This window comes from Aquarana catesbeiana, linkage group LG09 (assembly GCF_042186555.1).
Source record: "Aquarana catesbeiana isolate 2022-GZ linkage group LG09, ASM4218655v1, whole genome shotgun sequence".
NCBI classification, from domain to species: domain Eukaryota; kingdom Metazoa; phylum Chordata; class Amphibia; order Anura; family Ranidae; genus Aquarana; species Aquarana catesbeiana.
Window position 1 is genome coordinate 321,856,619 of NC_133332.1, and position 12,104 is coordinate 321,868,722.

The 12,104-nt window shown below is 45.5% G+C and overlaps 1 protein-coding gene across 1 annotated transcript in view; it reads left to right on the plus strand.

The window, feature by feature from the left end:
* The window catches only part of LOC141108844 (uncharacterized), a 69,577-nt gene that overhangs the window by 27,511 nt on the left and 29,962 nt on the right, over nucleotides 1-12,104 (plus strand). Inside the window, exons 6-9 of the mRNA XM_073600807.1 lie at nucleotides 4,542-4,642; nucleotides 6,915-6,985; nucleotides 9,376-9,483; nucleotides 11,431-11,501. Of these exons, the coding sequence (XP_073456908.1) occupies nucleotides 4,542-4,642; nucleotides 6,915-6,985; nucleotides 9,376-9,483; nucleotides 11,431-11,501 (351 nt within the window). The remainder of the gene's footprint in view (nucleotides 1-4,541; nucleotides 4,643-6,914; nucleotides 6,986-9,375; nucleotides 9,484-11,430; nucleotides 11,502-12,104) is intronic.

Here is a 12,104-nt window from a genome sequence, read left to right on the forward strand (position 1 = left end):
TATAGGGGTATATAGTACAATGTATAGTATAGGGGGTATATAGTACAATGTATAGTATAGGGGGTATATAGTACAATGTATAGTATAGGGGTATATAGTACAATGTATAGTATAGGGGGTATATAGTACAATGTATAGTATAGGAGGGTATATAGTACAATGTATAGTATAGGGGTATATAGTACAATGTATAGTATAGGGGTATGTAGTACAATGTATAGTATAGGGGTATATAGTACAATGTATAGTACAGAGGGTATATAGTACAATGTATAGTATAGGGGTATATAGTACAATGTATAGTATAGGGGTATATAGTACAATGTATAGTATAGGGGTATATAGTACAATGTATAGTACAGAGGGTATATAGTACAATGTATAGTATAGGGGTATATAGTACAATGTATAGTATAGGGGTATGTAGTACAATGTATAGTATAGGGGTATATAGTACAATGTATAGTATAGGGGTATATAGTACAATGTATAGTATAGGGGTATATAGTACAATGTATAGTATAGGGGTATATAGTACAATGTATAGTATAGGGGTATATAGTACAATGTATAGTATAGGGGTATATAGTACAATGTATAGTATAGGGGTATATAGTACAATGTATAGTATAGGGGTATGTAGTACAATGTATAGTATAGGGGTATGTAGTACAATGTATAGTTATAGGGGTATATAGTACAATGTATCAGAGTCGGAGGAGGTCACTCGGAATCTTCATGCAGATCACATTGACTTTCCCTTTCAGATGACCAGAGACCTGAGTATAATAGGAGGAAGGAAAGGGGGGTGGGGGGTGGGGTGGGGGGTCACACAAGGTTGTAGAAATGATAAATCCTGTATAATAATAATAATGTTGGGAATATGATGTTGGATTGGATGAGGAGGAAGGTGACATTTTATGGAGAGGACACATTGTACACCTCGGTGGTGAGGGGTCAGTCCTACATTGTTGGTCTATGGGTGGACTCTGATAGAACGGGGTCTTCTATATTGGAGGAGATAAGGATAGTGTCATGGGAGAAAGTGCTACCCACTACATCACTGTACCCTGATTGTACCCTCACTGTACCCTCACTGTACTCACCGTACGATGATTGTACCCTCACTGTACCCTCATTGTACCCTCACTGTACCCTCATTGTACCCTCACTGTACCCTGATTGTACCCTCATTGTACCCTAGCTGTACCCTCATTGTACCCTCACTGTACCCTCATTGTACCCTCACTGTACCCTCACTGTACCCTCATTGTACCCTCATTGTACCCTCACTGTACCCTCACTGTACTCACCGTACGATGATTGTACCCTCACTGTACCCTCATTGTACCCTCACTGTACCCTCATTGTACCCTCACTGTACCCTGATTGTACCCTCATTGTACCCTAGCTGTACCCTCATTGTACCCTCACTGTACCCTCATTGTACCCTCACTGTACCCTCACTGTACCCTCATTGTACCCTCATTGTACCCTCACTGTACCCTCACTGTACTCTCACAGTACCCTAATTTTACCCTCACTGTACCCTCATTGTACCCTCACTGTATCCTCACTGTACCCTCATTGTACCTTCACTGTACCCTCACTGTACCCTCATTGTACCCTCACTGTACTCTCACTGTACCTTCACTGTACCCTCACTGTACCCTGATTGTACCCTCACTGTATCCTCATTGTACCTTCACTGTACCCTCATTGTACCCTCATTGTACCCTCACTGTACCTTCACTGTACCTTCACTGTACCCCTCACTGTACCCTCATTTTACCCTCACTGTACCCTCATTGTACCCTCACTGTACCCTCACTGTACTCTCACAGTACCCTCATTTTACCCTCACTGTACCCTCATTGTACCCTCACTGTATCCTCACTGTGCCCTCATTGTACCTTCACTGTACCCTCACTGTACCCTCACTGTACCCTCATTGTACCTTCACTGTACCCTCACTGTACCCTCACTGTACTCTCACTGTACCTTCACTGTACCCTCACTGTACCCTCATTTTACCCTCACTGTACCCTCATTGTACCCTCACTGAATCCTCACTGTAACCCTCACTGAATCCTCACTGTACCCTCACTGTACCCTCATTGTACCCTCACTGTACCCTCACTGTATCCTCATTGTACCTTCACTGTACCCTCACTGTACCCTCATTGTACCCTCACTGTACCCTCACTGTATCCTCATTGTACCTTCACTGTACCCCTCACTGTACCCTCACTGTACCCTCATTGTACCCTCACTGTATCTTCACTGTACCCTCACTGTATCCTCATTGTACCTTCACTGTACCCTCATTGTACCCTCACTGTACCCCTCACTGTACCCTCATTGTACCCTCACTGTACCCTCACTGTATCCTCATTGTACCTTCACTGTACCCTCACTGTACCCTCACTGTACCCTCATTGTACCCTCACTATATCTTCACTGTACCCTCACTGTATCCTCATTGTACCCTCACTGTACCCTCACTGTACCCTCATTGTACCCTCACTGTACCCTCATTTTACCCTCACTGTACCCTCACTGTACCTTCACTGTACCCTCACTGTACCCTCATTGTACCCTCACTGTACTCTCACTGTACCTTCACTGTACCCTCACTGTACCCTCATTTTACCCTCACTGTACCCTCATTGTATTCTCACTGTACCCTCATTGTACCTTCACTGTACCCTTACTGTACCCTCATTGTATTCTCACTGTACCCTCATTGTACCCTCACTGTACCCTCACTGTACCTTCACTGTACCCTCATTGTACCCTCATTGTACCCTCACTGTACTCTCACTGTACCTTCACTGTACACTCACTGTACCCTCATTTTACCCTCACTGTACCCTCATTGTATTCTCACTGTACCCTCATTGTACCTTCACTGTACCCTCACTGTACCCTCATTGTACCCTCACTGTACTCTCACTGTACCCTCACTGTATCCTCACTGTACCCTCATTGTACCTTCACTGTACCCTCACTGTACCCTCATTGTACCCTCACTGTACCCTCATTGTACCCTCATTGTATCTTCACTGTATCCTCACTGTACCCTCATTGTACCCTCACTGTACCCTCACTGTACTCTCACTGTACCTTCACTGTACCCTCACTGTATCCTCATTGTACCTTCACTGTACCCTCACTGTACCCTCATTGTACCCTCACTGTATCCTCACTGTACCCTCATTGTACCTTCACTGTACCCTCACTGTACCCTCACTGTACCCTCATTGTACCCCTCACTGTATCCTCACTGTACCCTCAATGTACTCTCACTGTATCCTCACTGTACCCTCACTGTACCCTCAATGTACCCTCAATGTACTCTCACTGTACCCTCATTGTACCCTCACTGTACCCTCCTTGTACTCTCACTGTACCCTCACTGTACCCTCAATGTACTCTCATTGTACCCTCATTGTACCCTCACTGTACCCTCACTGTACCCTCACTGTATCCTCACTGTACCCTCAATGTACTCTCACTGTACCCTCATTGTACACTCACTGTACCGTCATTGTACCCTCACTGTACCCTCATTGTACCCTCACTGTATCCTCACTGTACCCCTCACTGTACCCTCACTGTACCCCTCAATGTACCCTCACTGTACCCTCAATGTACCCTCAATGTACTCTCACTGTACCCTCATTGTACCCTCTCACTGTACCCTCATTGTACTCTCACTGTACCCTCCACTGTACCCTCAATGTACTCTCACTGTACCCTCACTGTACCCTCACTGTACCCTCATTGTACCCTCACTGTATCCTCACTGTACCCTCACTGTACCCTCAATGTACTCTCACTGTACCCTCAATGTACTCTCACTGTACCCTCATTGTACCCTCACTGTACCCTCATTGTACTCTCACTGTACCCTCACTGTACCCTCAATGTACTCTCACTGTACCCTCACTGTACCCTCACTGTATCCTCACTGTACCCTCACTGTACCCTCACTGTATCCTCACTGTACCCCTCACTGTACCCTCATTGTACCCTCACTGTACCCTCATTGTACCCTCACTGTACCCTCACTGTACCCTCACTGTACTCTCATTGTACCCTCACTGTATCCTCACTGTACCCTCATTGTACCCTCACTGTACCCTCACTGTACCCTCACTGTACCCTCATTGTATCCTCACTATACCCTCATTGTACCTTCACTGTACCCTCATTGTACCCTCACTGTACTCTCACTGTATCCTTACTGTACCCTCACTGTACCCTCACTGTACCCTCATTGTACCCTCACTGTATCCTCATTGTATCCTCACTATACCCTCATTGTACCTTCACTGTACCCTCACTGTACCCTCATTGTACCCTCACTGTACCCTCATTGTACCCTCACTGTACTCTCATTGTATCTTCATAAACAAGTTCTGTTTTCCTCTTCTCACACTACACAATTATAAATTCCTATATAAATGATAAATGAGAATATAAAACAAAGTTACCAGTTTGATTGAAGACTAATGACTGATCTTTGTACATTGTAGCTACGGCCTTCGTTTGGAGTCGCTGATTCTGAAGAAGGATTTCCACCCCGCCATCGTGTCTCAGCTCTCAGCAGCCAGAGAACTAAAGACAGCCGCCGAAGGTGAAACGTTCGATTGTTCTGTTTGTTTAATTAAGAAGTCGTTGAAATCAGTTGATTCTGTGTGACTAATTACCATACTTACACAGGTACATCCATTATGTGGCCAAATGTCCGTGTACCCCTGACCATCAGTCCTATATGAGCTATACGAGGACATCTCATTCCAAAACCAGGGTCATTATGACAGAGTTGCTACACAGTGATCATCAATACGATGCTGTAAATATGGAGTTGCCCCTTCCCCCCATGACCATTATTATGGAGTTGCCCTCTTTTGTTACTATAACACCCTCCACTCTTCTGGGAAGATTTTGGAGGCTGTCTGTGGGAATTTGTGCCCATTTGTGAGGTCGGGTACTGATGGTGGATGAGAAGACCTGGCTCACCATCAGAGTTCCAATTTATCCTGAAGGTGTTCAGTAGGGTTGAGGTCAGGACTTAAGTTCCTCCACCCATCACATCTATATGAGCTTATTGGACATCATATTCCAACACCATGGCCATTAATGTGGAGTTGCCCTCTTTCGTAGCTATACCATCCTCCTTTCTTCTGGGGGGGATGTTGGAGGGTGTCTGTAGGAAGTTGTGCCCATTTGTGAGGTCAGGTACTGATGATGGATAAGAAGACCTGGCTCTCATGTTGGGCCACATGTTGGACACCAAAAAAAAGACTTGGCTCACAGTCGGCATCCAGTCTATCCCAAAGGTCTTCCGTAGGGTGAAGGGCAGTAGCTGATGTTGGATGAGAAGACCTTATACCAAAGGTCTTCCAAAAGTAGGGTTGAGGTCAGGGCTCTATGCAGGACAATGGAGTTCCTCCACACCAACCTGGTCACACCATGTATTTATGGAGCTGGCTTTGTACACGGGAAGGGCACAGTGGTGGGGGAACAGAAAAGGGTTACCACAACGTTGGAAGAGCACAATTGTCTACAATGTCTTTGTATGATGGAGTATTACCAGGACCCTTCACTGGAGACACATGAACATCTTCATTTAAAGGGGGGGGGTTCCCATACTTTCTGCCATATAGGTAGGTGTGATGGGTGGGGATTCCACAAACGTTGGGTCAGTTTATTTTGAGGTGCCACTAACTTAATTGACTTGAATGTATCAGAACATTTTATATCTTGATTTACAAAAAAAAAAGTGATTGCAGTTTATTAGATTTAGAAGGAAAAGGAAATTAGGATCTCACATAAGGGAACATACTGGAAATAGAGAAAACATAGAAATGTCCAATGACAGTAAAAATAGAAAGTAAACCCAACAGGTGATGGTGAGATGGACCAAAAGGAACCCCAAAGAAGCCTCAGCAAGCTGGCATCAAGCACAATAGAGCCTCCTAAACCCGAATGTATCTACACGACTCACTTCCATCACATCCCAAAAATTAGAATCTCATTAATAGTGGGCGGGGCCATGCAAATCAGCACATTCCAGCAGGGCCGGTGTCCTGACGAGAACTGTCCTCCTATCGGATAGTGTCCGCCCCGTACTGCGCAGGCGCAGCGCTTGCGCAGTACGGAGGAGAAGGAGATGGCGAAAGTGTCCGAAGTTGATCAGCTGACCATCAGCTGTACACGGCGCTTGGGCACTTCTTAGCGATGGCTTTGTAAGAGGGCCCCTCGCGGGCTCGCTTCGCTCGCCACGCTTCGGGCACGGCCTCGCTGCGCTCGGCAACTATTTATTCTCACTCTATGTCCACTTGGATAGTAGGGAATGAACCTGGACATAGGGTGAGAATAAAAGCGCAGGCGCCATGTACAGCTGATGATCAGCTGTTGAACTTCGGAGACTTTCGGCGTCTCGTTTGTCCTCCGTACTGTGCCTGCGCACTACAGGGGGGACACTATCCGATGGGGGACAGTATTCGACAAGACACCGGGACAAAGGGGGTAGTTGGCCCGGGCACAGTAAAGCAAAGGGGCAAAAAATGGACACATTCTACGGCATGTATTAATGGGGGGGGGGGGGGGCGCATCTCTGCATCCTTGCCCTGGGCACTGGATGACCCTGTCCCGGTACTGCATTCCAGAACCACGGTGTTCTCCGAAACACAAAAGGTTCATGCCGTTTTTATGGGTCAGAGGTCATCACCTCTCAGGGACAGAAGACAATTAGAGCCATAAACTCCGACAGTCCATATATACGGCCCTCACCCACCTTCCTTTCTATGGTTGCTCACCAGTGAAGGTCTCTGTGAAGAATCCAGAGATGTCACAATGTAACCTGAACAGAAGTGTTTTTTTTATTTCTGATTTCTTTACAGAGTTACTTCAATGCCCAGAATTACATTTCATCCTGAAACTGGTGCTGAAAGCCGGAAACTTCATGAATGCCGTAAGTCTGATGTCCTTCATTCTTATCAGACCGTCCTCTGGTCTTCATAACGTTTAATTGTAAAATTGTTACATAGTTCTATAGTTCTATAGTTATATTGTTACATAGTTCGATAGTTATATTGTTACATATTTAGTCAGGTTGAAAAAAGACACAAGTCCATCCAGTTCAACCAATAAAAAGAATAAAACATGTTTACAATCCCATATACACAATCCTATACCCAGAGTTGATCGAGAGGAAGGCACCCCCAGCAAAGCACGATCCAATTTTCTCCAGTAGGGGAAGTAATTTCCTTCCTGATCCCCCCGAGAGACAATCGGATTTTCCCGGGATCACCTTTCCCTATAAATGTCAGTACCCTGTTATATTCTCTACATTTAGGAAAGAATCCAGGACTTTCTTAACCGCTTGCCAACCAGCCGCCATCATTTTACTGCGGCAGGTCGGCACGATCCCGCGAACTGTCGTAGCCATACGTCGGCTCGTGGGATCGTGAGAGCAGGCGCGCGCCCGCTGCACTGCGGGGGTGCCGATGCTCGTGGCTGACGGTCGCCGTGACCGCCGTCCACGAGCGATCGCAGGCACAAGAGGCAGAACACGGAAGTGTGTGTAAACAAACAAATCCCTGTTCTGTTCTGTGAGGAGTGACAGATAGCAAGTTCCTAATTAGCTAGGAACCACGATCTCTCATCCCCTCTAGTCAGTCCCCTCCCCCTACAGTTAGAAACACAGTCAGGGAACACATTTAACCCCTTGATCGCCCCCCCCCCCAGTGTTAACCCCTTCCCTGCCAGTGACATTTTTACAGTAATCATTTTTATAGCACTGATTATTATAGCACTATGCATTATGATTAGCATTATGATATAGCACTGATTTTTAGAGCACATTTGTATAGTTCAGATCGCTGTATAAATGCCAGTGGTCCCAAAAATGTGTCAGAAGTGTCCGACATAATGTCGCAGTCCCGATAAAAATTGCAGATCGCCGCCATTACTAGTAAAAAAAAAAAATAATAAAAATGCTATAAATCTATCCCCTATTTTGTATAACTGTTGTGCAAACCAATCAATATACGCTTATTACGATTTTTTTTTTACCTAAAATATGTAGAAGAATAGATATCGGCCTCGACTGAGAAAAACTTTGCTTTTTTTTAAAAAAAATGGGGATATTTATTATAGCAAAAAGTACAAAATGTTGTGTTTTTTTTTTTTGAAACTGTCGCTCTTTTTTTGTTTATAGCGCAAAAAATAAATAAACGCAGAGGTGATCAAATACCACCAAAAGAAAGCTCTATTTGTGGGAAAAAAAGGACGTTAATTTTGTTTGGGTACAACATCGCACGACCGCGCAATTGTCAGTTAAAGTGGGGCAGTGCCGAATCGCAAAAAATGGCCTGGTCATTCAGCAGCCAAATCTTCTTGGGCTGAAGTGGTTAAAGCAATCTACTGAGCCGGCCAGAACCACCTCTGGGGGGAGTCTATTCCAAAATTCTCACAGCTCTTACTGTGAAGAAACCTTTCCATATTTGGAGAATAAATCTCCAAAAATTAAATTGTATATAATATAGATATATATATATATGTGTGCGCAGTCACAGTAAATGTTCATAATGTTTGATATTATATATCCCATATTATATATAAACCCCCACACACTTCACTAACATATATAGGTGACAGGTCCACTTTGCAGAGATTTGGAGGGTCTGATTTATTAAGGAAGTGGAGACTATTCACTTATATGGAGATAGCTTAGTAAATCAGATGAACCTGTGTTTTATGAATGGTATGGGGCAGATAGTGAAGCTCCTCCATGATTTGTCCCCCATGATTTGTCCTCCATGATTTTTCCTCCATGTATTGTCCTCCATGATTTGTCCTTCATGATTTGTCCTCCATGATTCGTCCTCCATGATTTGTCCTCCATGTATTGTCCTCCATGATTCGTCCTCCATGATTTGTCCTCCATGATTTGTCCTCCATGTATTGTCCTCCATGATTTGTCTTCCATGATTTGTCCTCCATGTATTGTCCTCCATGATTTGTCCTCCATGATTTGTCCTCCATGATTTGTCCTCCATGTATTGTCCTCCATGATTTGTCTTCCATGATTTGTCCTCCATGTATTGTCCTCCATGATTTGTCCTCCATGATTTGTCCTCCATGATTCGTCCTCCATGATTCGTCCTCCATGATTTGTCCTCCATGTATTGTCCTCCATGATTTGTCCTCCATGATTTGTCCTCCATGATTTGTCCTTCATGATTTGTCCTCCATGATTCGTCCTCCATGATTTGTCCTCCATGATTTGTCCTCCATGTATTGTCCTCCATGCTTGTTCTAGCTGTCTTCGTTATGTGACGCGCGGTTTTCTTTTCTCAGGGTGGATATGCCGGTAACGCGGCTGGTTTCCGTGTGTCATCTCTGCTCAAACTCGCCGACACCAAAGCCAACAAACCCGGGATGAATCTTTTGCATTTCGTAGTCATGGTATGTGAATGGAAGTGAATAGAGAGACAAAGGCCCGGGACCCGGGAGGGGCGTATAAAGTGACCCGGAACGTCAACCAAACTATTGTACAAATTGTCTACATTTTTTTGTGTGGGGGAGGGGGGAAGACAGGCACTCTGCTCAACAAACTTCTCTGAGTAGTCCTTTATTACGGTCTGTAAAGGAGCATAGGCATTCTATATATAAGTATACAATATAGGGCCAAAAGTATGTGTCCCCCCACCAGATGATGGAGTTCGGGTGTCTCCAGTGAAGAGTCCTGGTAATACGCCATCAAACAAAGACATTGGAGACAATTGTGCTCTTCCAACCTTGTGGTAACAGTTTGAAGACCCTTTTCTGTTCCACTATGACTGTGCCCCTCCCGTGTACAAAGCCAGCTCCATAAAGACATGACTGCGCCCCCCCCCCCCCCCCCCCCCGTGTACAAAGCCAGCTCCATAAAGACATGACTGTGCCCCTCCCGTGTACAAAGCCAGCTCCATAAAGACATGACTGTGCCCCTCCCGCCCCCCCTGTGTACAAAGCCAGCTCCATAAAGACATGATGTGGCCAGTTTGGTGTGGAGGAACTGGAGTGTCCTGTACAGAGCCCTGACCTCAACCCTACTTTTGGAAGACCTTTGGTATAAGGTCTTCTCATCCAACATTAGTACCTACCCTTAACCCTACAGAACACCTGTAGGGCAAGGATGTTCTGTAGGTTTGAGGTCATGCAGGAACTCAAGTGTCCTGTACAGATCCCTGACCTCAACCCTACTGAACACCTTTGGTAAGAATTGGAATACCAGTTGTGACCAGGAGCTTTTTTTCTGGTGCCCAATGTGGGGCCCAACATGTGAGCCAGGTCTTCTCATCCAACACTAGTAGCTGACCTACCAAATGAGCACAAATTCGCAACAAACACCCTCCAAAATCTTACTGAAGACCTTACAAGAAAAGTGAAGGCTGTCATAGCCACAACAGAGGGCAGCTCCATATTAATGACCAGGATTTTGGAATGGAGTGCCCAACTCAAGTGTCCTGCACAGAGCCCTGACCTCAACCCTACTGATCCCCTTTGGGATGAATTGGAACGCCGATGGTGAGTCAGGTCTTCTCATCCAACATCCTGTGGATGCCTTCGCAGACGAGTGGAGGATGTTATAGCCACAAGAGGGGCAACTCCACTGCCAGGGGCAAATCCTATCTCCGAATTCCTGACATACAAGTACAGAAGACTTACCTTCTAAGTGACGTTCTTTCCAGTTTCAGACATTTCCAGGGAAAGACATGTGAGGACCCCAATGAATATGGAACCCCAGTACTGGGCGGATGGAACTCTCCGGAATCTCTGTGACTTCTGCTGGATTTTCTGGGTTGATCGATGACGGGGTACACAACACTTGTTTATTCTGCTGGGAACCATTCATGTCACACTGCTGAGATTTATCACAATCTATGAAGTAATGTCATTAGATCATGGGAAGTCATATCATTCAGAAACCTTCCCTATCTGTTCCTACATACACGATATTGTCAAAAGTATTGGGACGCCTGCCTCTACACACACATGAACTTTAATGACATCCCAGTCTTAGTCCGGAGGGTTCAATATTGAGTTGGCTCCGCCCTTTGCAGCTATAACAGCTTCACCTCTTCTGGGAAGGCCGTCCACAAGGTTTAGGAGGGTGTCTATGGGAATGTTTGACCATTCTTCCAGAAGAGCATTTGTGAGGTCAGGCACTGATGTTGGATGAGAAGGCCTGGCTTGCAGTCTCTGCTCTAATTCATCCCAAAGGTGTTCTATCGGGGGGGGGGCAGGACTCTGTGCAGGCCAGTCAAGTTCCTCCACCCCAATGGACCTTGCTTGCATTTTGTATACAATACAATCGGTTTGTCACTTCTCGATCATCTTTTTCTTTTCTTTTTTTTGGTTTGTACACAGGAAGTCCAGAAGAAGGACCCCAAATATCTCCACTTCGCAGACTCATTAAAGCATGTTCAAAGTGCCAGCAGGTAAGCGACGCTCCGGGGAAATGTCTTCAGTCAATATATCGTTCCATAGAAGACCCTTATTAGTAAATGAGACTTTTTATATACCCTCAAATTTCCAATATTCAGCAAACTCCGATATCCTCACAACCGTATGTACTAAAGATGTTTCCATCTCTGATTCCTGGATCACTATCAACGTGTTTCCCCATGGAATGGGCACACTTTGGGCCCCTTAGTACCAACTGAGCATGGCTTAATCACCGCAGCCCCCCTGAGTATTGTTGGTGACCATGTCCATCCCTTTATGACCTCAGTGTCCCCATCTTCTGATGGCTCCCTCCAGCAGGATAATGCTCCATGTCACAAAGCTCCAATCATCTCACCACTGGACAATGAGGTCCCTGTACTCCAATGGCCTCCACACTCACCACATCTCATCCAATAGAGCACCTTTGGGATGTGGTGGAACGGGAGATTGGCATCATTGATGTGCAGCCGACAAATCTGCAGCCACTGTGTGATGTTATCAGGTCACTATGGAGGAGAATCTCTGAGGAACGTTTCCAACACCTTGTTGTATCTCCGCCACCAAGAATGAAGGCCAAAGGGGGTCCAACCCACTAC